At 39.7% G+C, this 25,521-nt stretch overlaps 1 protein-coding gene across 4 annotated transcripts in view; it reads left to right on the top strand.

The window, feature by feature from the left end:
• Positions 1-25,521, top strand: part of IL1RAPL2 (interleukin 1 receptor accessory protein like 2) — a 393,161-nt gene that overhangs the window by 265,733 nt on the left and 101,907 nt on the right. For all 4 annotated transcript variants that reach the window (XM_026848603.1, XM_026848604.1, XM_026848607.1 and 1 more), the window contains one exon: positions 13,946-14,020. In XM_026848603.1, coding sequence (XP_026704404.1) covers positions 13,946-14,020 — 75 coding nt within the window. The remainder of the gene's footprint in view (positions 1-13,945; positions 14,021-25,521) is intronic.

Below are 25,521 nucleotides of genomic sequence, written 5' to 3'. Positions count from 1 at the left end.
ATACTGTACTGTATTTTCTTTTTCTATTGCTGTTGGAATTGTATATTTAGTGAATTAGTCGTGATTGATGATAGTGTTTTAAGGACTTGCTAGTTCTTCCTGGGAAAAGATGGCATATTTTAACTATATTAATGGTTTGAGACTTAAGGATAGCACCATATATTTTTGTAATCTTTCAGCAGCGAAGCCACAATTTACACAAATGGATTCGTTCTGTCTTTAGCTTAAGCAACTCTGACAAAAGATGTCATTTGAAGTAATGTTGCTCATCATTCATAGACACAGAAGCTTGAGGCTCCATTGCTTTGATATGAAATTGCATTGGAGTTTTCAGCTCCTTGCAAGATCAGTATATGGTGTTAATGATAATTTAACTGTTTTATGCAGCTCCAGATTACACTACTTTTGAACACAAAGGTGCTTATTTACCAACAGAAAGAGATACTAACTTGAGAGTATGTAGGAGGAGAGAAGAAGCATTCCAACCACAACTCCGAATTCCCTAAATGTCAGCTCTGGAGCAGTTAAAAAATAGTGCTACCATGCATTCAACCAAAATGGCCTATTTAAAGTACAGTACATTAGATCCCTTTACAGCACCTTGGTAAGGAAGCACATCATTGCAGAATAATACCAAAGGCTGGGAGAGGTCTGACTCTTACTTTGGTGTATTAGCTGAAATGGAGCCCAATCCTGCAGTTGCATTTGAATACTCCTTTTTGATGTGGTATCAGTAATGTGTGTATAGGGACCCATCTCTGGATGGGTAATAGTCAAAAAAGCATGGTACAAAAAGTAGTCTTTAGACACATTCTGACAATAATGACAGATTAAGACAGACATTCTGCCTTAAAAGCGTATCTGAGGTTACTGCTTCACTGTGGTTTTGCTTCTGGGTTCCAACCCTTTCATAACGCAGCTATGCTTTTGCTACTAAAAAAAAATCCCAAGCAACAACCAAACTCCAGACTTTCCTTTCTCAATTTCATCCACTGGTCCTGTAAAAAGCAATGGTGTCATGTAGTTTGTAGATGAATGATAGATCTTTATATACTGCCTATTTTACAAGTGTGCTGACACACAAAGATTTTCTTTAATTATTAATTAAAATCTGAGAAAGTTATAATATTTCCACCTGTAATCCTGTATTTAGATTGTCTCCATATTACCATGTTAAAATACTTTGTTCTGTAATTATTAATCCAAATATTGTTCACCTCCTGAGAAGCTGTCATGCTCTTTAGCTATGCATTTCATATCTTTCAGTTTAAAATGTTGCCTTATGTTGCTAGAAAACAGACTTTAGGATTGAAGTAAAAGACTTGATGAACAAGACATAATCTTTTTTCTGGTAATAAATAAGTTGTGATTGATAACTGTTGTGCATCAGAAGGACCTGATGGATGTTTACATGTTGATTAGAGAGAGCTGAATGTGATGCATAATACATTTTAAAGCAGACAACAAAAGAGAGAATTTTCAAATGGGGGTAGGTGGTAGATAAAACAATCACATGTATGGGGAGCAGGTTATCACACTCACCATAGATGAATGTGACAAGTAATGCAACCTTTACTGTTTTCTACACTGCCCCTGCTGAGGCTGTGCTCAGCTTTTCCATCAGTCAGTCATCCCATCCTTTGGGGCTTAAGTAATATAGATGGTTAGAAATTTATAATTTTTTATTTGGGAGGAAATTTGTGGGGGTTTTTTCTCAGATTTTGCTTTCATTTTACATTGGAACAAAAGCTAGAATTCTCAAAATTCCCCTCATAAAGGCATGTCTGAAGAATGCCACTTGAGAATACTGTTTCAGAAAGAAATGGAAGTCTTGGAGTGGCATTATTGGAAAACTTGGGGGGAGGATCTTCTTTAAATGACTTTGTTGCTTGAGCATTGTTCTGTGAGCTGGGGCAGTATTACTACATAATCATAGATAAGATAAAATGGCAGGCAAAATAGTATGTTGAATTTCATTTGAATGATGTCGTTTAAATGTAATGGCAGTTACTACCTAGAACAGATTGAATCGTCTTGTTCTCTTGTTGAAAATGTCAAAGCAAAATCTTAAATTGCTTCAACACATGACAAACAGAAGACACTTTCAACAGGAAAATGAAGTGTCAAGCAGGTTCGTTACAACAAGCTGACACAATTTCATGAAAAATTTCTCAGAAATTATATTCCTGGTGCAAAACTTGTCTGGCTGCTGGAAAAAAAGCTGCAGAAAACCTAAAATCTGGGTAATGAATGGTCCTCTGAGAACAGCAGGGAAATGTAGCAGCTGAGGAAAGTGATCTCTGCTTTGAGCTGCCATGTCCCGGTGGCGGAGGGGTAGCGCTGATTTCTGTCCTGGTAGTCGGATGCAGAAATTGCAGGAGAACAGAAAACCCCTCTCGGGAGCCTGTGTATGGGCAAGCAGTCAGGCAGAGGCAGGTGGAATATCTGGGTATTTGGGCAGCCCGTTGGTATTATGTCCATGCACCGTTCACAGAGAGCTCGTAGTGCCCTGTCCACCAAGGCGGGGGGGGGGGCAAATTCCCCTTCCCACATACTTTGTGTGTATTTGCCTTGGCTGAGCAGAAACTTGGCCCTGATTTGTTAATGAAAATAGGGTGCATGCCTCACCTCACCTCACCTCCTTTTCTGCTTCATGTTTTTGGCTCTTTTCATTGTTTTTTCCTTTTTTTTTCTTGATTGAAAGATCATCTTTTAATAAGGGATGGAAGAAATGCGCTGAAGGATTAAATCCTTATCTGCAGCCATTTCAGGTGCCTGCAGGACTGTCTAATCTCACATGTCAGGGGATTTGGAAGCTAGGCCCTCCTGCAGTTTCTGCTGCATACAGTATAACCTGTGCCCAAATTGACCTGTGGGACAGGTATAATCCATCGCTTACTTTGCTGTCAAGTTTATTTTATACTCCTCTGATAGAAATGTCTGGTGTGTTGACATCCTGCTTAGCAATGGTCACATAGATTCAAAACAAGTATAGTCCCAAAGACTTTTTTTGGCCGTCTTCACTCTGTTAATGGGGCTGTGCAGAGGTGCACCAGTCAGTGGGCACTGGAATGACATTTGTCCTCATGCTTTTTGTACGTATAGCTCCCTGGGCAGCCTTTAGTCATGTTCCCCTTGGAGGTTTGCTTGCCATTCTTTGCATCTCTGATGACCATTAAACATTTTCAAGTAATATGCTAGTCTTAAAATATTACATGTTTATTGTTGAGTAGTTGCCCCCTGTAAACCTGATGTGTGGGGATGAGAGTGTGCCTACTGACTTAGGATGCGAGTAATTTATCTGGAACTTGTTTTATCAATGCTATGAAGTTTCCCATAGCATCTTTCTTTGAGGCAGTGCTTTGTGCATATTCCGTGTATTTTTGTCGAAAAGAAATTGCATTCTCAGATCAGAAAACTTCCCTGTGTTTAATAGCAGCTGATACGGAAAGACTCAGGTCCCACACCAATCATGGGGGGCTGTTCTGCTTCTCATCAGCTGGTACAGACCCTAATGCAAGTGGTGGGAGGCTGCAGTGCTGAGTCTGAAAATGGGTTGTCCTGCCAGAGATTTTTATGGATGCTGATTTTTTTGATAATTCTTACAAATCCTTTGCCTCAGATAAAATGACACATTTCATGGGATAAATATCTCCTTCATTTCTTAAAGCAATTTCTTTCATCAGAAGATTCACATTTTCTTTATCTTCAGTCATGAGGCAGGATAAACAGTAGTGAGTGTATCTGTGATTTCTTTAGAGGCCTATATTATGCCTGCTTTTTTAAATTTTCCTGCTTATCCAACCAATAATGACTCAGTTTGGCCCAGTTTTTTCTTAGCAGTGCTACATGTGCTGAGTGAATAATACGAGTCAAAAATTCTTTAGTGGTAAAATTAGAAAAAAATAATAGTAAAACCTGGTGGAATATATTTTGCAGCTTTTGAAGGCAAATTAGAGAGAAATAACCTACATAAATATTGCATAAACATTTTATAAAAAGGTTTTCCTTGTCAAGTATAGTAACAGTTTTCATCATTGTAGCAAGCTTTGGAAGCCAGGGTGCTAATCCAGAGAATGCATCAGAATGAATAGGCTGGATGGGGCAGGGGGAAACCTACTCATTAACCCCCTGTGGAGGGAAATCAGTTGGCAAGAGATGACTTAACAGAAGTGTCCATGTTTCTTACTTCTGAATGTTATTAATCTAAAAAACCTACAATAGAAATTCCATTTAAAATTGTTTGCACTATGGCTGCTTTGAAATTGTAATGGTCCTGCTGAACATCAAAGCAGACTGAGCTGTTACGCTGTGCAACATCTAATCATGTCCAAAGTACAAGTTCTAAATGGTCTCTACTGCTTTTGAGACTTCAAGTGAAATACATTTTTAATGTTGATCTTCAGTAGCTCTGTCCTCTTCTTTGAAAAACTACACAGAAATGTTTGGTTCGTATAAAAGGTTTTGACTCAAAGTTATCTCAGGACACAGGTAAGGCATGCAGTGGCCTGAAACAGCAAATTATGAGAGATGGTAAAATCACACTGGCTCCTCGTTGTGGTGTGCACTGGCTGGAGGCTGCTATTGAGCTTGGAGATGGCTTTTCCCAGCCCTAAAAAGAGCACCCATTGTTTTGATTAGATATAGTACCATAGGCGCTTAATACTTATTTAGTTCAGCTGGCATTCCTCATCCACAATAATTCTCTTTTGATACGCTCTCCATATTTAATACAAAGTTTTACGTTTTAGAGAATAGTGGATTGCTTTGAGTTTTATTAAAACAATGCATAAAGTCCACCACTCCACGCTACTTCATGTTGCTGGGGTTGTGCTGTGGTGCAGGAGTTCACTGTGCACAAGTGGTCAGATTGATCATGGAATGTTAATTGGTTGTGGACTGCAGGCTTTTGGTACCCTGGCTTCAGGTTGACAAGAATGATAGCTTTCATTTGCATGCAAAGTCTCCAGCTGTCCTTTCAAGATGGATGATGGGATCTGGCTTCATCTGTCACCACATCTTTACTTTTTTATAAGACAGAAAGAAAAAAGAATTTAAAAAGCCAAAAGATAAAATGTCATAAAATGTTCTTTGTGGTTCTCCTTGAAATAGAGGGTAATTTCAAGCATCTTATTTCTGCTCAGAGTCCAAGAGAAACATTTTGAGTGCAGATGAAATGATGTATCCTTTGTGTTAAATACACTCCGTTCATTAAATAAAGCACACTCCATTTGAGATCTTAATGAATTATATTGGAGAGAAATGTAATCTACATTTAGTAACAATTTATTACACTCTTTTTCTCCACTTTGGAGGAAACTCATGCTTGCTTCATAAGAGAAAGCTGCACAATCCACATTTAGGAAAGGAATAAAATGATGCATAATCTAATCCAATCTGTGAAATGTAGAATGCACTGAAAAGAAAGGTGTGTTGTCAACAGTAGGTTAAGGAAACTCGATAGCATCAGTAGAGTGAGAGCCTTGCTAACACAGAATTCTTCTACTTTCCAGCACCCACCTTGCAATGACTCGTGGCAGCACTGATAGTAACACGTACCATCAGTGTCACTGAATGTTTCACATCAGGAGGTGTGTAACAGTCAGCTGCCACTGACATTTAACATGTATATTGCAGCAGTGTTAAGTGTTCAGCCCTGTTGTAATTACTTTGTGATGGGCGCCTTGTGGGATTTTGCCATCTGTGCTTCAGTAATGTGCAATCTATGCTCTTGTTTCTATTCCACTTCACCAGAGTCCTCCTAAGTCATATTCTGTTGCCTAAGTTCCACCAGAATCTCACCATTTCGTTTTCTACAGCCCTACATGATGTGATTGTCTTGTTAGAAGGGGGAAGAAGGTCCTGCACAAATCTGAAAACCAGAAGATCCCAAACCCAAATACTAGTTCATTTCTACTTTTCTTAATGTTTCCGTGAATTCAACATCTAGTAGCCAATGCTCCTGCCCTTCTTCCCAAAGCAGTTTGGCTATCTCCATGCACTCTGATGTGTGCAGTAACTGAAGATGCCTTAGGTGAGAAGACTAGCAGCAAGACTTCTTGTTCAGAGATGATTTCACACCTGAAATCGCCGGCTGCTGTTACTAGTTTTAAGCAGTTACTGTGGGCTGCAAGATCGTGCCTGCAGCAGAAGCTGTTGGAGCAGCTGGCGAGAACAGGACAGACACAACTAGTTGTTTAGGATTCTGACTGCTCTCAAAGTCAGGGGGGCCACGGTCATGGTCAGCTTCTTCTTGATGCCAGTAGTATGACCTGTCAAATATGGGTCTGTTCCAAGTCATTGAGGACTCAATGGGTTAGAATCCAAACCACCAGTAATGGTCCAAGAGCATTTGAGTGCCTTAAAATTCATTTCCCTGGTGAGCTCCATTTCAGCATGGACACAGCGTCTTCCTTAAAACTGTGATCGTGTTGTCCTTCTTTCTATGTCATAAAAAGAATTCATGTGATGAATTCCAATTATTTACTCCTAATATAAAAATGTTAAAACTCCTTCTTGCAGAAAATTGTCCCACAGAGGCAGGCCAAACAGCACATTAAGGCACTCTTGATCCCACGTAGAGTTTTCAGAAAGTGTTATTCGTGGTGGTGGTGGTGGTGGCAAAGGATGGGAGAGGGGGGGGGCATCAAGTTGCCGTATCATTTCACCCCATTGTCCCAAAAGATGCATTTCCTGCTCAAATAGTAATAAATAGAGAACAACTCTTTGTCCCTGGTTAATGACTGCTGGCTTCCACACAAGTTCTGAGCTTATTGAGTTTGAGCTTATTGAGAATAAATGTTCAGTGTTTATTTTCAAAGGTGGAGACATTTATCCTTTGACAACTTTTTGTGGCAATGACTTTATTTCTGCTACAGCAAATGCTGGATGGAGGTGCAATCATTTTGTCAGCTTGATATTGTGGTGGAGGAGAGGCAGCACAATAGCTCAGTGCTGAAAAAGTGTGTTTTGACTGACTGGTAGAACACATTACAATACAGCTAACCAGGGAACAATATCCCCCTATACACACAACCTCACAAAGTTGCATTTTTTAATGAATGCATTGCTTTTCACCTTGCATGGTAATTTACTGCTGTGCCAAGAAAATGAGAAGTGTTCATTCTGATCTGATGGCGGGACTTGCTGGTGAACGTGTGTTAGAGGCTCAGTCCACAGAGGATACTTGGTACAAGTCCGGGGGGAATCCTTGGCTCTTTAGACAAGCTTTTAACTCTGCAAGTGCACAGTTCAGTTCCTGGCAGCAAAGACTATAGCTGTCACATTTACGTTTACATCTGTACAACTGGCTCACACATTTGCTTAGGTGTAAGCAGCAACATAAAGGAGGTCAGACCTGAAGCATTTTACTGTCAGCCACTGAGGAGTCTGTTGGCACAAGCTGGGGTTTTAGATGAGCCAAAGAGAGTTAGGTACATTTTTTTTAAAAGGTATAATGCTGAGCTTCTCTTAGCAACACGTGCCCTCTGGTTAACATATTGATTTAGCGTTTTGTACGCAGTTAGTTCCATCTTCATCTATGGTGTGAAAGTTGCAGTGTCACTGCCAAGATTTTTAGTTGCCAAAGTAGATCTAAGCCATGCCTGGAAGCATGTGTATTTGAACTAGGAGTGAACAAAGCTTAACTTCGGGTACAAGCAAGTTTCAGATTTAGGATTTGGCATGCTGTTATTTGCCCCAGAGGATGCTGTTCAAACAGATCAGTTCTGCTGTCAAAAGGTTAGTCACATTCTTGATTGAATGATACTACAGGCTCTGTGTTAATTAATGGTGGGAAAACGCCAGATCCTTTGATTGAAGGAAGTAGGTTGGCATGTAGTTGTCTCATAGAAGATCTGAAGCAGTTTTGTTAGATTCCCTGCATTCTGCTTCATATTTGGATAATTTTTCCTTTCATCATCACAAATCAAGAACAAATACCCAGGAGGTACATCAATAGCAAAATTACAGAACAGCAAATGTCCTTTGGGTGCTTATCACAAGAAAAGTCATTATCCACCCAGAGGAAAAAGAAGAAAACCCTTTGCTAGCATTTGGCCAGTTGTTAGCCACATGTGAGTTAATATTTTTAGCCTTCTACCTTCATCTCCCTTAGAAGAGTTATCTAGTCTGGAAAACACTTCAGCTGTGCTGAGTCACAAGAAAGAGGGCCTTCAGAATATAAGCAGCTGGATTTCAGTGCATGACCCTGGTGCTGGCTGACTTCGCACTGGCAGCGATTCATGTTCTTGGAGCACAGGTGATGCCTGTTGGATTAGAGCATGCCTTTGCATGGCACAGGAGAAGCTGATCTGCATTAATTTCAGAAGCAGTGTTTAGCCGAACCGCCCAAAAATTGCAGTAAGAGACTTTGTGTTCATTATAGCAACAGCTTGGGCTGTCTGTCTCTCACTGCGGTTGCCGTAAAAGTCTGACTGGAGTGGGGAGAGTACTGTGAGGCGGCTGCGGAGGGGAGGTAGGAAATAGTGTAGGGAAACAGAGCTGTGTCAAATAGCAAACTGTGAAGGAGCTGGTGCTTACTGAGATGCCTGGGAGTTTTCTTAGCTGGTTATCATTGCTTATCCCTAAGTAATGATATCCTAAGGCTGTTTGTTTTCAACTGCTTTCTGCTTTTTCAAGAGAACTCATTAATGTGTCAGATACATGTTTGAATACAGAATGAGAGATTTCTGGAACAGTAAGGCTGTGATGGGAAAAAATGAGCCTCTAGGCTCTTACGCTGCACTGGCACTTAGAAGGAGAAGCTTCAAGGCTGTTTTCTTCTTCAGCTGGTCCTGTGGGTAGCTAGACATTGCCCTGTGCAGAAAGTCATGTTCTTATAAAGATCACTGTGTAACTAATTGGAGAGACCGTATCTTTTGCAGATCTCTTCTCTGATTTTCTGAGGCACTTCTCGTGGGATAGTATGTTCCTTATGCATGTGAAAAAAGAGACTAAAAGTATCGTGTTCTGGGAAAGAAAATGTACCTGGATGAACAGTTGTAGAGGACCTAATGGTGTATTGATTTGTACGACACTGTGCCTTTAAATCTCTTCTGGAAAAAAATCCATTACAATTGTTGCTGCAATCACAGCCATTGATTATTGTTTTAAAGTTTGTGTATCACTTTCTAATGCGGAGAATACAAGACTAGAAGGAAAAAGCACCTTAAGCAGCCATCTAGCAGTCTGGCTGCTAAACAGCCTCTGGCCATGTCCTCCAGTCTCTTATGGGAGGCACATGCATTGTCAGGTGCCTCTGGATAAAAAAATGTCTTTGCAGCTTGTCATCTAGCACCTGTGACTTCAAGCGATGCCCCAGGTAGCCTGGTGTTACCCTGGCACAAAGCATAGAAGCCCTGCATGAGCCCTCCTCTCAGTTTTAATTCAGTAGTGTACTGTATCAGCTGATGCTTGGATAAAGAAATGCAGCCAGAGCTGTTCCAGCCTGTTCACAGGATGAAATTCTAGAACGACAAGTAAAGGCAAGGAATCCCCTTAGTGTGCTTCGTTGTCAGACCTTGTGTCTTGCAAAAGTAGGTCTGTCTGTGTGGCTGCAGAAATTGTTGCTTTGGGGAACTGACATGTTCTGGTGGCTTCATCATGTATGTATTGCTGCTCAGAGCAGCCCAGGGGCATGGCATGTTCCAAGGGTCTGGAAAAAAATGAAAAAGTAGATAGCTCTATCCAAGTTTTTCCTATGAGAGTTGATGAGGTAGAGGTATGTGCATATTTCTTTGCAGAAGTGCTGCTGTACCTTTAATAATAGGAAGAGTGTTTGCGGTGTATGTAGTTGTTTTAATTTAAAGTGGCTTTGTGGGAGGTGAAGTAAGAGTTAGATGAGAATGCATAATACTGTTAGCTTTATTAAAGATATGTTGATATAGTAACAGCATTAACTCTTTGTTCTGCTTCCTCTTTTAGCAAGGCAGGAACTCAGAGTGCCACACACCTATAAAACTGTTCTGAGAATTAAAGAAACTTCTATTAGAAGAATGGGCGTTTGCATAAAGGTTGTTTATGGACTTCTGTCAAGTACAGAGACCATGAAAGAGTAGAATCCCTCAAAGCTGAGAATATTTTGTACTGCCTTACTATTTAAGAAGGACTAAAAGTGAATTTAATAAGGTGAATAAGTGATCTGATGTCTGACCTCTAAAATAAGAATGGCTTTTGTTTTCTCTAAACACATATGACATTGAAGACCCAGCATTTCATTGCCTTCTAGATTCAAAATCCCTTTGGGCCATCTCAATTCCTACATAAAAAGCTCTGACAGGCTGCTGGTTCATTATAATGATTACTCTCCAAGAACAATATGGCAAAATATAACTATTTAAAATGTGACATGCAGGAGCACATTTAGAAAACATCCAAAGCCTGCAAGTAAAGCTAAGGGAAATGGGCGGAAGCCCTGGTCAGATGGATTTTCAAAGGATGCAGGTGGGAATCAGATATTAAAAGTACATTAAGCAAGGAAAGCCTGAGCACACTGGCACAGCATGGATGCAGCTACCCCAGCAAGCTTCCTCCACATCCTACACTGCACAGTTTAGTACCAGAGATGAAAAACAATACAAGTCTAAAGAAACATAGCAACAAAAGCCTTGAAAAACTTTAAAAAAAAAGGAAAAAAAGTGTTCATAATATATCAGAAAGTGAAAATCTCAAAATCTGTTGAGGCTCTTCACAAAGTAGAAGGGATGACACTCAACTAGGATGCAAGGTTTTGTGGGGTTAGATTCCCCCTCCCCCCCCCCCCCCAGTTAAATTTCCACACAAACCAAAATTTACCTAGTATATCAAGTTGTTTAAAATTGTGTTCTCAAGCTGATCTCTTTCTCCGTTTCAGCCTTTACTTACAAGATCTTAGTGTGTGCTGAGCTTTAAATACATCCCAAAGTCTCATGTAGGAGTCCTGTAAAAACGGTTGGTGAGAGTGTCGCTAGTCTGGACAAAGGGCTTGATTCTGTTAGTACTCAGGTTAAAACCCCCAAACCCGTTGCAGCCACTGTGACCTTTCCACTCCCTCCAGCACATTTTGCAGCAGGCCCATGTGGAAGCTGCAGCAAATAGCTGCATGTCTCTGGCAGTAGCCATGCTCTTCTCTCTCTGCTGAGCATCTGGGGTGCTCCTGCATTTTCAGGCCAACCTGTTGCCTTCCTAAGAAGTCTGAATTGTGCACTTCCTAGGCCGGAATGCCTTTTCTAGACATTCTTGGCTCAATCTTTTAGGAAGTTACAGACCTCAGTTGCACAGAGGCAATTAACAACATGGTTAAATTTTTAATACTTTTGTAGTACTTCTTTTCCTCTCTCCTTCCAGCGAGTGTTCTAAGGAAATCTGCCTAGACCGTATAAAAAACCAATAAAGAAACCAAAACTGCAGAAAAGCAATATTGTCAGGTTGTAACTCTAGTGAGGAGGTTTCTCCTCAGCAGATGCCAGAGCCAGACAATACTACCTCTAATTTTCTGTGATGAGTTGAGAGAAAATAACAAGCAATACCTATGAAGAGGTTCTTATAGCTGGCAGCAGGTTACAGTTCTACTAATGTAATTCTAGTCTAGTGGCTCTTGCTTCTTGCTAACTTATTATTTATAGACCAGGGTCTTTCATGTGAGGAATTGGAGTATAAGAAAAGCAGAGCTCTTACACGTGTTGGACAGAAAATGTCAGCAGTGAAAATGTATTCTCATGTTTCCCCTTACCAAATGTTCTGACTATCAGTGTATTGGGTCTTCCTGAAGAATGTTACTTTTTTCTTGGAGTGTTGGGAATGAGCTTCACTCGAAGCAGGTATGACCTTCAAGTGAGAAACATACTGTTTGAAGGAGGGTGGGATTTGTGGAGAAGCTGGAGAAATAGTTGTCCATTTCCCCTTGGATGCAATGGGATTTTATGAGGAAGAGCATCTCAGAAGCTTTTAGCAATTTAAAAGCATATGTTGCTTAAAAAATGATCAGTGGAATGTGTTCCAAAGTCCCTTGGGTTTGATGCCCAAAACTCCTACTTAGAAGTTTTCAGCTTTCGTTAGGATTGAAATTCCTTAAAAAGCAAGTAGTTAGACTGTACTTACACATATGGGTTTGGCAGTACTTTAGTCTTATTCTCTAATGACATTTGGATGTCTTAAGTGCATTAGCACAGCAAATTAATTATTTGTTTCTGCCAGAAATTTTCTACTTACAGGCTAATCCCCAGATAGTACAATTGTACAGGTAGCCTTTATGTTGCTTTTGGGTCAATCTTCTTTGTGACTTTGCACTGGATGAGCGTTTCTGAATTCTGCTGAATTCTCGTTTACAGAATTTACCATTTATCTTTCATTCTGAGTTCTGTTTGTGGTTTTAGTCTTAGTAACGTGCTGTTTAAATCACTTCGGTGATTCCTGCGTTGTCCTCGTGGGTAAACTGCACAAGGAGTTCTTCTTACAAACACGCGTTATTTTGATCTGAAATGTTGGCTGCTGTTACTGAAATGCCTATTTTGTGATAAGCAAAGCATGGCTGTAGCATCAGTGGAAGGAACCCCATTTTCATTTAAATGGAACTGGGGAAGTGGATTGTGCTGACAATCAGTTCTTAAGGAGTTCAAAAAATAATGTCAACTCTAAAGTAGAATCAAACAGGTATTTCTTTAATACCTGTCATTTTCTGTAGATTTCTTTAATACCTTGTCATTTTCTGTAGGATGTAAAAATGTTTTGTAGGTTGATTTTATTTTTTTTTTTGGCAGCAGAATAATTCAGCTACCTCCAGTTTTACACATCTGTCACTTGATAGCTGGTTATCAGAGTCAACATTAGTGAAAGGTCTGCTTCAGCCACTCAGCCCTCTAGGGAAGGTGTGTTGAACCATTGATGGGGAGAGATGTCCTCCCAGCATGCCAATGGCTCGGGCTGAGGTGGGAGCATAGGCTAGGAGCTTGAAGAGCTTGAGCTGCCTCCACTTGGTTCAGGGAGACCTGCTGCCCCAGCCATGGGCAACTCCCAGCTTGAGCTACCAAACCTCTGGGTAGTCTCATTTTGGTAAGTGCTGAGGTTTCTGAGGAGATCAGGGCAATTTCACCTTAGTCTTTTATTGAAAAATGCAAATTTGTTTTACAAACTCAGAAGAAATAATTTCAGGTGATTAATTTTAACTGGAAAAGTTTGGAAGTAATCTTGAGATGTTTAATTTCACGTGGTGAAAGATGCTGTATTTGAGTAAAAACAGTTCTCCCCATCTCCAGGAATACTCAGTCGTTTATTCCAAGCTCACCCCAATTTACAAAACTTACCTGCACTATCTGGCACTAAGCTCTCAGTGCGGGTCAGGAGGCCAGTGTCCAGTGCTGGCTGTGCCTGAGTGTTCTCCCTGGACTCTGCGCCCCCCTGGTGGGGTCAGGCTGGGCTATTGTTTCCTGCTCTCAGGTGGAGACATGTCTGTATAGCAGAGGGCAGGGTCCCCATGAAGGTCTGAGAAGAGGGTCCAGGTGCCCCACCCAGTTGGGTGGGACTGTAGGCTAGGTGTGAAGCTGCTGGGCTTCATCAGACAAAATTATGTGCAAGTTTTCTTTGAGCATCTAAATACTGCTTTGGGCAAGCATAAAGACATGTTGGGACTGGTCACACTGAAATAGATTTGGTTGGCATTTCAAATTAATTGTGTTAACTTTGCAAGGTGAGGATCTAAAATGCTTGACCTAGTTATATGTAGATTAAAAGTGCTTTACTGCTTTGTTTAAAAAATTTAATTCTTTAAATACCTTATTTCTGTTAAATCAGTGGGCCACCACAGCCACAAGAAAAGTGGTAACGCATTGGCAGTGTAACAGCTGTATTATGTAATAAATGTTTACACACCATCAAGTGTACAAACCTTTGATTGTTTACATGACAGAGCTTTTCTTTTGCGGTCATTGGTCTCAATTTTTCCATTACATTTTCTCATTTTCTTTTCTAGCTTTACTCACAGACAAACCTCCAAAGCCATTGTTCCCCATGGAGAACCAGCCAACTGTTATAGATGTCCAGCTGGGTAAGTCCCCTTCTGGGAATAATAGATCCTAAACTTCCACTCTGGTAGCAGATGGGAAAAATTGAAAGTGGTAAGAAAGGTTTAGTGGTGCTGTTATTATATGCAAATAAATCAATTTGCAGCTTCTCATTTATAACTGTAGAATTTACTGCTATGGCAATTTAAGGGAATGAACTTGTGTAACATCAGGGGATGGCAGTCTTAATTGGTTACATTGGGTATTAAGTATAAAGTGCTGCTGCTCTTTTTAACATATGATTGATAGGGTAATATATGTCTACTACTGGTGTTGTATTGATCAGTTGATGTTCACTGTAAGACAAATATTCTCATAAAAGAAGTGCTGATTCCTTTAAAAGTTAGTGTAAGACAGTGCATTTTCAGGTTGTTCTGAATGCTTACCAGAAAGGGCTTTTGACTAAAATGCTTGTATGCTTTTCTCACTCCTGTTACATACTCTTCTGTGAATGCACATCTCCAAATCTCAGCTGGCAGCCTGTATTTTCTCTCATGTTGAGAAACTGATGTTAGAGAGTTCTGCTCAGTTTGGGGAACTGTGGGGCATCTTGATGCTGAAAGAACTGCTCGGCTTTGAAGTTCCAGATTTTTTTCCAGTGACTTGAAAATAGATTTCTAATTTTGAGAGGCAGAATTGGAGATGCTGTTGAGGACTCTAGTGCCATGATCTTAAATTACAAGAGATGTCTTGCAGATGTGGATTATTCACTGTGCTGAAGCTGTTACATTTTTCCTTCTTGAGTTTGACTTTCTTCTTCCTTTTATACTAAAGCTGGCTGGGATTCCGTGGTGGAATGGCGTTTAAAGGCAAGCAGAGTCAGAATGAAACATTTTAAGTGGGCTGATAATATTGCAGTAAAGCTGTTTGTGAAACCTTACAGGGTCCTACTTGAGCTGAGTACAAAGGCACATTATTGTTTTTAAGCCAGGTGCCTAACAATTTCAGTGAAGCACTGAAGATGCTATGAAGTATTTTAAAATGGGACTTGAAATTTTTGAATGTGGTTGTGAATTGTGGTGAGAATGAGTCATTTGTGACCTTCGCTCATCTTAAAGATCAGCTTTTTCTCGTGTACCTGGACTGACTCAGGAGTCTGTTAGGACTTGCACAGGGAAGACAGCAGTGGATCTGGGAAGCAGCCAGTGCCAGATGAATTCTGCAGACGGGAGCATATGTGCATATTCAGGTTCCCCTCCACAGAACTCACATGTCTGTAACTGAGTAGAAATTGGCCCTAAAAGGGGAAAACACAAAGTTAGTCTGAAGCCATAGTCAAAAGCCCACCAGAATTAACAGCAAAACACAGTCACTGACGTTTAGATAAGCCCCAAAGGCTGAATTTAGTCTCCTGGTCCAGCTTCTTAAAAGTCAACTTTGCAATGATTTCCTTTGGGAGCAAACTGTCCCTGCATACATCTGTGTAATAAAGGCAATCAAAGAGCACACATCTTTGTTTCCTGCATTTTTATTCCATCTTCATTTTCTCTTCCAAGTTCCCCTGTTCCATCAGGACTCTGTTGTTTTTGCACTGAATTTCTTCTTTTTTTTTTTTTTTCCCTCCATGAAAACATTTTGTTCTGACTGATTAAAAAGAGGTTTGATTAAAAAAAACCAAAAACCAACCAACCAAACAAACAAACCCCCTCCTATCCTGAGAGATATGGCTCAGTAATAGGATTTTGGAATATCTCTAGAGGGAAATATAAATCTTGCATCTTTATATGCTGGAATGCAATCCATCAGTTGTCCCCTAAGATCAGGGAATTTACATATGGTGCTTCTTTTTTCTGATATGATAATGGGTTTGGTTATTGCCACTAAACCATGTTCATATTATGTGTAAAAGATTAATGCTTATGAGGAACCTGAACTTATTTCTTTAACATACAATTAAGTTAATTGATTTCCCTCTTGATTTTAAATGGCAGATAGAGCTAGAAAATTCTCGGGGACCACCTTCATCTTGTGGAGGCCAGCTGCGGCTTTGGGCTGGGAGGCTGTGCTGACCTTTGCAATGTGCTGCAGATCCTCGCTATGTACTAGAGCTTTGCAGGAAAGTGAATTATTGGATTGTAGCAAGTAATGGAGGAGAAAGTTGTATGTAAGGTCATCTGCTGGAATACTTTTTTGAAATCTTGTTAAGCTCCTAGGAGTTTTGAACAAGTGACTTTCTTCAGTACGTTATTAGAAGTTAAAGCAAAGTTTCTGTGTTTTACAGGGCCTTTAGCCCATGGAGTCAAGTCACCCAGCATGCCTGCTTTTTCAGCGGTTGTGCAAGTATGAATGTGCCACTAAACTACAAAAGAAATGGAGTTTAATCCGTCTACTTGTTCTGCAGAGATTATTTTAGATTTCTATTGGAAAACTAATCTTCAAAGAAATATCTGTCTTTATAAGCAGAGGAGATTAATAATTATTTACTATCTTTATCCTTAATAATTAGCACAACGCAATGCAAAATCTTCCTAGAACTCTAGGCAGTGGCTTTACTTGACCCAACTGCAGACTTCAGTATTCACCTTCTGGCTTTCAGCTTTTATAAGAAGAATCAAATGAAAATAGGTTGCACAATTCTTATTGACAGTGAATAAAAGAGTTCTTTCAGGCTTCAAACATGGTCCAGGGCCTGCCTTGTTCTTCTTCAAGAGCATGAATGTACTTCTTGCTTTTTCCATTTTCCTTTGCAATGTGACAGAGATCAAAACCAACCCTATCAAGGTTAGTGAGAAGTAGAAACTTTCTTGGTTTTGTATTTGCTTGTGCTGGAGAAACAGAGCCGGAGAGAGAGGAGGATTGACAGGAGGACGAAAGAGCGTCCCATAGGACTAGAGAAATAGTCCAAACCAATTTCACTGTCTCAGATGCTTTATCGGGTCAGATAGTCACTTCATCTCTGGACTGACCTAGAAAATGATGAGAGAATTTTTTTTTATTGTTAATTTGATGCTTTTTCATAAAAACAAAACTAAGAAATGCCTTTTTATTTGTTTTTTAGCTCTTTGTAGTGGGGTCAGTGTAGTAACAGTTCTTGGTTGAATAGTATACAGCACATTTAATCTTATTATTTCTTGGTTTTAACAAATAATATTTACTTATACTATGCATCATATGCTTTTCCAAATATATGACATTAATGTCATGTTCTTCCTGAAAAAAAAAAGATATCTCCAAGTTTAATGTCTTCATGACATTAAAATCAAACTTGATCGTATGAGCCAAAGTACATATAGGTCTTCGGCCCAGGAGATGGCGTGGCTTTAGCAGAAGGCTCTTAAGATTGCATTTGAAGAGCTTTGTGCTGTAACTCTGTACTCTTATAAACTCCGTTTGTAAAATGTGACTGTCTCCCATGTAAAGCTCTGAATGTGAATTTATTAAAGCTTATGCCATGGTGGTTGAAAGTAGTTGTTCAAAGACACCTTTTTTAAAAGCAGTTACTTGCTGTTGCTTTGATTGACCATATAAACCTAAGCGCGTATATGGATTGTTCATACCAAATCCTGGAGGTTAGGGAACTCCATGTGTGATTTAGAAAAGATCAAAACCTCAGTCAGGAGTCTTGAGGCTGTGGTGCAGTATGTTTTAAAGATCTATTATCTATTTTCACATACAGCTGTTCTGGCAGTAAGTGGAGCATGCTGTGCTGCAAATCTTAAGATGACATGTTGGTACATCACTCTGCTGATTTCTTAATTTTTAAAAAAAATTATTTCCCAGCTAACTTTGCTTACTCTTAGTGCTTTGAGAACATGGAAAGAACGTTAACCAGTCCCTTGTGTTTTGATTACATGATTACAGAGTAGGTTTTTTTTCTCTAAACTAGCTCCTTTGCACAATTCTGGTAGCACCAAGGAGCCAAAATCTGACCTAGGTAGCTGTGAGTTATTGCGCTGCCAGCTCTCAGCTGGTGTAAAAGCAGCGTGTCGGGGGCATAAGCGTTTGTGGAAGAGAGGAAGCACAGTTCTGCTCTGCTGATTCTTGACTGGACAAGGATCTGTAAAGATCTTGTAGGAGCTATATCTAGCTAGTCTTTGTATAAGCAGCTCCCAGAGTCATCTGGCTTGCACCATGGCTGCTGTTTTACACTTGTGTGTTCCCCAGAGTATCAAAAAAGCTAAAAATGCAGTATCAAAAGTAGAAGCTAATTCTGTCTGTTAATTCTGTACCATGTATTACAGTGACTGCAATGTTAAATTAGTCTTTTTCTTATGAGTAAGTTAGTTGAGACTGGAATGAATGTTTGCATGTTTGTGTCTATATTAATTGAATATATCCTTTATGTGTCATTTGTTTTTCAACTGTGTAGTGGTTTTGTTTTCAGGCATTTACTTAAGAGATGTAGCAGCAGTCTTAGAAAACAAAACAAGAAACATCTATGTTAATTCATTTACTGAAAGGGAAAATGTCAAGGGGTTTAACTCACTTCTGTCATGATAGTTTCTCTGCTTCTAAACATGCTGAGGAAAGAAAACACATAGTTTATGAGGATTCTCATTTTTCCTAATAGCTGACCTGTTCGGAAAGATTTTGTTTCTAGAAGATTTAACAGTGCAATTCCTTGGGACTAGTTATTAAGCAGATCAATAGAGCTACTCTAAAACAAGTGCGAGGGAATATACAAAGTTACATCTGCTGACAGGTATGGGAATAGAATTAAAATAGTTTTGTGTTTGGGTTTTTTTTTTTTAATAAAAAGGTCCTTTCTGTTTGAAGCACTGACTGGAAGGAGTTATTTGGGAAGTGAAAATCCATGCATTTGTTGATACTTTTAAGATACTACATTCACTGTCTGCAGTCTTAATTTTCACTGAGACTCCACTTCTCTTCTTAAAAATAAATAATAATGACTTTTTTAAAGGAGTCTGCAAGATCTTTCAGAGACATCCATTTCATACCAAGCCTGTCTATTCAAGATGATCTAGCAGTGTCTGTCATTACTGATTTGCTGGTTAAATCATGCTTTCTTCATATTTAAATATACAAGTCTTTTATAAACATCTTAGTTGAATAGGATGATGATCTTGGTCAGAAAACAATATAGAAATTTTGAATTGTAAAGTAATTAAAAAAGAGCAAGTGATTTGAAAGTGAATTTGGGAAGGAATTCTCATTAATGTGTTTGGAGTATGACAAGATCACTGATACCCTCCCATGGTCAGGCCTCTAAGTGCTGTGCGTGTGCCTTTTGATGAGCTCTTTGATTAAATGGTCACATATAACAACTACTCAGAAATGTAGCAGGTACATATGAAAAACAGGTATTTTGGATGTTGGTAGCTACATGCTGTCCTGCCTTTCTTTCCCTCAGCTCCCACCAGGCAATCTCCAGCCTAGGGCTTGGCAGGGGCTCTCGGATGGAGATCTGGGTTTCTGTAAACTGGGCCAAATCCAGAGCTTTGCACCTGTGAGGGCAGTAGCCCTCTGTCCCTCTGCTCCTCCTGCTCCTTCTGCTCAGCTGGGGCAGCACAGAAGAGACAAACTTTGAGGAATCAGAGGTGACCTGACCCAAATGAGCCCTGAGTGAGCAAAGAGGGTGAATTGAAAGAAAGATGAAGCTGAGACCAAGAAGGGATGTCTGAGGAGGATAAAATTAAAGCTTAGAGTGCAAGGAGGAGATAGAGTTGCAGGTTTTTGTTTGGTTGGTTTGGTTTGGTTTTTAATTTTTTATTTTCTCCCTGCTTTTTTTGTTGAGAATTTGAGCTCTTGTCCCTCTGCATGAAATGTGGTGGCAGCCCAAATACACATTTGCAAGGAGTTCTCAGAGCCCGATGGGAGCAACATGTGGGCACAGAAGCATGCTGGGCTTCCACAGCTGATGCCCAAGATGCCACAGAACACGTTCAGACTGACTCTTCTGAAAGCTTATAGCCCAATTAGACTCTGGAGGATTTTCCTGGGAATGTCTTGTATAGAAACTATTGGCTATCAAATTGGACGTCCCTTCTCTTACGATGAAACGAAGCTGGAAGGCAGGAAATACCTTTTTCCCCATTCTCTCCACCCATTCTGTGAGAATGCGTGACATTTTTGATGTAGATCCTTCCCCCTTCCTGTCTTCCAAAATTAAAATGTTCTAATTACTATAATTAACTAATATCTTGTCTTTGATTTCACTTAACAGATCAATCAGTACAAGATCATAAGCATATGAAACCAGAGCCTTACAAAGAACAGCCTTGACAGGAGATGATATTACCTTTATGTACACTATTTCTTCTGGTTGGGAAATACAGTAACAATCAGCAATACAATTTCTTTCTGTCAAATCTGACTTTTCAAGATACAACTCATTTCCCTGTCATAGTATGTAAATATTACTCCCATAATATAGTCTGTAAATATTATTAAACTTAATAGTACTTTAAATGGAGTAGTGGCTTATGGCGCCCCATTCCAAGTGGTTAAATCATGCATTGAGTGCCCTACAGAGAGGAGACTGAAAGTTGTCTGTCAAGACTCAGTTGCTCTGTCCTTCTGCAAGTCCTGACTGTGGGATGGGTGACAGACTTGCTCCAACTCATATTCTACTGCCTTATTTTGTCTGGGTGGAATAACCCTGACCCCCATCCCAGGGGTCTAGGTCTGTGTGCACTGAATGGCGGGGCAGAGGGGAGGTGTGACTAAAGGCAGAGAAGGCATGTGGTTAGTGTCCCCTCCACCCCAACACCAGCAAAAATCTGATTCCCCCATCCCCAGCTCTCCCCACGCTGCACCTTCATCTGACAGCTACGTTCCCCACGCACTGTGGCTGTCTGAAGGAACAAGCTGTTACCCTCACTGTTGTCTCCTCCACACCTTCTTCCAGCCATCCAGGGCTCTCTGCTGCACCCACCTCCTCCCGCAGATAAGCTGGGAGATCCCCTTTCTTCATGCAGGAGACCAAACCTCACACACTATTCCCCTTCCTTCAAGAGGTTACAGACTTGCTGTGTAAATTACTCCAAACTCAGTGCTGGAAAATAATTTCCTCCCAGCAGTGCAGACTGTAGTACCAAAAGCTTCATGTCCCTGCACAGAAATACATGAAGGAGCAATTTTCACTAGGAAATGAAGAGAAACTGTGTGTGTATTTTTTAGGATTTGTCTTCCTCTCCAGCACAGGGGGGACAGTTCCACAGCTATTTCAGCCGTATGTGCCTGTATGAAAGGAGGCAGGATTTACATCTATTACAATCATTTTGTACTGATCTGCAGGGAATATTAGAGACAAATTGTCTGACATTTAGGTTTAGAAGTAGTTCCCTAAATACCCTAAGTGTATTACCACTAATGCCTTGATGCTAATTTGGTATGTTGTTAATATCCCTGCTTCTCTCAGGGATAATGGTGAAATGCTGTACTTCAGAGATTTGAGGCTGGGATCTGTTGTTCGGCTGGTGTAAATCCACAGTTGTTATGCCTTCTGTATGGTTAATCCAGAATTACATCTGTGAAGTGGAGAACAGTTTATTGGCACACTTCTTTTTCTTTTAACAGACTTGGAAAGATACGGCCAAACTCTGGCTGCTGATCCGTGGTTTTTACATCCATTGGGATCTGTGGGATTGGCACAGATTTCAGAAAGGAAGATCTGGCACCTTTCAAATTTTTCTTTTGTACTTCTATAAACTATTTATTGCTTATGTTGATTTCAGTGGTCATTACATCAAGCTTATATATATTCTGAGGACAGAATGACTCTCTTTATAGAAACAATTGATGAATAGATGTCAGATAGATACCCTTGCAGTTGGGTTTGAAACAGCAATGCTTTAGATAAATCTGTTGTGTTCTTTTTATTACAAGAAAATAGTAAAGAAGAAACACTCCCCTGTGTCCTGTCTTATGGTTGTTCAGTGGAATTAATCCAAGAGCATTAGCTAATTTATGATTATTGAGGAATGCCTCAAATCATCTTACACCAGTAAAACTTTCTCTGAAAGTGGTGACCATTGTGCAGGGGTGTCCAGGTCATGCATCTTCAGCACGTTGCTAGGATTAAGCTGCCATTAACAACTACAACAATCACTTAACCTAAACAGGCATGCAGCTTTGCTGAACTTGGCTGAAGGATCTTTTGTTTGGTTTCTAGATTTACTGCATTTGTCTTGTGTCTGAGAAATGGGCACAAATTTGTTTCTGCAAAAATGAAGTTCAGCCCATGGGACAGAAAGTAGAAAAGATGGTCTTAGTGGAGAGCAGGGGATCAGGGCTGTTGATAAGACCTGTGGGGTTTTTTTTTGTTCTGCTATAGTTCTCCTGGCCTTGGCCTTGACTCTGTCCTCTTTTGAAGTGAGAATAGTATGTTTCTAGTTTCCAGGAATGTTGTGACAATAAAATCCCCTGGGTTTGGGCAAGTGCTCTGAGAAGGATGAGGAGTACAGATGGGGAAGGCTTTGACCAGGATTTTTTCCTCGGGGACCTTGCCTTTTGGGTTCTGAGCCTGGCTGCAAACACAGAGACATTTGACTGCACAGTCCAAAGACGTATGTTATTGTGTATTGAAAGTCAGGCATTATTAATGTTTCAGAAAAAATGATCACAGGGTAAAGTTTGCACCATTTTCTGTGCTTCTTAGAAACACTGTCACTGGAAGGAATTCACATTCTGCTGTTTTACATTCTTTCTATAGTGTTTGTCATATGAATGAGTTATTAGGCTGTGAATGCCTCATATATTCTGTAAATTACACAGTAGAAACATTCGGCGCTACTATTTTGACCTTTTCAGCATTCTGTGATTTGCTGGGCATGCCATTCCACATCTCTTGTTTATGGCCTCACTAAAATGTAGGGATGGAGCCGAGTGGGCAAACAGTCAAAATACACTGGGCTGAGAAAGGTCAGGGTCATGCATCACGGTGCTGTTGTTCAGCAGGCAGTGAAGATTAAAATCTGGACTAACTGTTCTCATGATTTTTTCCTTCTTCACTGAAAAATAATAGAAAATCATAATTTGTAATCTGTTCCAAAGGCAACAGTGTAGAAAATGAAGACTGATGGTATAATTTTTATTTCTTAAAATTTCAGTATTGCAATGTTATGATCTTAGAGGCCATGAAAATCAAAATTGTCATCGTCCTTCAAAACAAATGAGATGGAATTTTACTCGCCAAATTTTTGCTTCATTTAATCTGTGTTTGATAAATGTGGCTCTTAACTTCATCCTCAGTACCCTTGCTTTTGTCTCTGTCCTACAGAAACAAATAGCTTGTATTAGGTAATTGAACTTTGACCATTTAAACTAGGTTGATTTACTGTACTCATGTTAGACGTTTCAGCCCAATGAAGACCAAATGAAAGAGAGTCAAAGCAAGATTTTCTTGAAATTACGAGATACCTTTATTATTACCTACTGAAGACATGTTACATGACTTCTCAATAACCCTAATCAGCCGAAGAGTAAAAACATATAAAGCAGTAAGTTGTGGAAAGGCAGCAGAGGCACACTGGTTTCTACCACACAGTTTTAGTTTAAAAAAACAGCCTCACAGTAAATGATGGCTGTAACTTCCGAGTACTGTGTATGTTTTTGTTATCTACTTATACTATATGGGAAGCATATTAGTTTTAACATGCTTGGCCCTAGTCCCATGAACAAATGAATATGATTAGTCATGAAAACATCCACCAAGATTTCTTTGGCACACAGTGTAGTTACTTCAGCTCAGAGGAGCATGGGATTAAACACTTAATTCTTTGAGCAATGCTTTATATTGTTCAAATACAAATTTCAGTGATGGTCTTGCACACTGCATTAATTAAAAGAGATAAGTAAATTTCATTTTATATCTGGAAGAGTTAAAATGTAAGTGAACTGCATATGCCACTGCTATAATCTCAGTGCTGAACTTTGTAAATGGTGCTACTGCTTTACTGGTCAAGTATTACTTAATTCTTGCAAACTCAAAGCGTTTTCCACATTTCTCTGATCAAGCTCGGTTGTTTGAATTGAGAATTTAAATACTTCAGATGCAGCAATTTTTATTTAAAAAAAACCAACCCTGGTGTGTTAAGTATGCTTTTTCACTGCTTGTGAGTTGAGTAAATAACAGCAAATAATGTATTCTGTGAATTTTGTCTCTTCTTATGAAGGGGAAGATTGTCCATGTGGATCTTTCCTTGGATACATTGTCTAAATGCTTTTGGACTTGACACACTTTTTTGAATAGTTTGTTGCTAAGCCCTGAATATGCAGGATTTGAAAAGTAGAGCTGCTTTGATTGGACAGGCTGATCAAATCAACCTTTCTGTTTCCTGATTACATTACTGTAAACTCTTTTTAATGATTTCCTGATCTGCATTGATGAATTTGAAATCAAATTTATAGATAATACTCTGCAGCCTATCATTCAAATTGTTGATATTAATAAACATTACAGGCAGAAAACGGCTTTGCTGGAACATTTGAGCATTTGCCCCAATGAAGTGAACACATATAGAGTAAGCAGAGGGTTTCATTTGTAAGTGCAGTGGATATTTGTGGTTTAATTTAATCTGAATTCATCTGCCTTTCATGCTTTACTCACTTCAGAAACTAAGTTGTAGAGACTGCACTGTATGCAATAAGAAATCCGCTTTACTAAGGATCATTGACCAAGCACTTTTATTTAGGATTGCAGTTTAGCTTTTCTAAATATCATCTGACAAAGCGAGTGGCATGTAGATATCAAATTATTTTTCACACCGTGGACACATTGCCTGTGAGAAGGGATCTGTTGCGTTTGAGCAGTTTCTCAGATGCAGACAAGCATACTACTTCTCTCAGTTTCAGGATTTCAAACCCCAGCATCCCACAATGCAGCACATCCCTTCACAGCCTGACCTCTCTTTTATGAATCACCTATTCAGTCAGCAGACTCTTAAACAAATTTTGGTTTCAAGCAGCTACATTTTCAGCAAGCATTTCGGGGTTATGAGCCATAGTTTTGCCTGTAAAAAAAAAAAAACCCAAAGAACCCAAAATACAGGAAATCCACAGGCAAATTGCAATGTGTAGTATAATAACACATATGGTTGTCTTAGATTATTTTAGAATAGCTTTTTTAAGAAGAGACACCAATAAGTCCTCCCTGGGAATTTGCAAGCATCTTGTTTTCTATGCTAATTTTGTATCAGGTCCCTGGTTCACACCTGTCGTGTACACAGCATTCTGTGCCAGCTGTGTAGTGAGGTGTCTTACCAATGCTTCTGCAAATCTGACCTTGCAGATTCATTTTTTTTTCTGTGTGATGTCAGGCTCCTCTCAAAGTAACTTCTAAATGTGGGTGCATATCACTGTCTTATTTCCTGTTCCACAGTTATTTACCTTACAATCTCAAGAACTGAAATCCCCTTCAGAGTTTCCTTTTATCTTGCTTCTAAGACCACATTAATTAAAATTACAAAAATCTCTTGATTGAGAAAGCTTTGGGGAATTTCTGTGGCAATTAGTATTTTTGAATTGAGATGCTGTGATCCTGTATAACCGTCTCAAAAATGTATCATATTCAGAAACACCACTC

The sequence above is a fragment of the Athene cunicularia genome (genome assembly GCF_003259725.1).
Source record: "Athene cunicularia isolate RWA chromosome 4 unlocalized genomic scaffold, athCun1 chr4_part3, whole genome shotgun sequence".
Classification (NCBI taxonomy): Eukaryota; Metazoa; Chordata; class Aves; order Strigiformes; family Strigidae; genus Athene; species Athene cunicularia.
The sequence above is the reverse complement of the archived record's forward strand: the minus strand, read 5'-3'. Positions and strand labels throughout refer to the sequence as shown.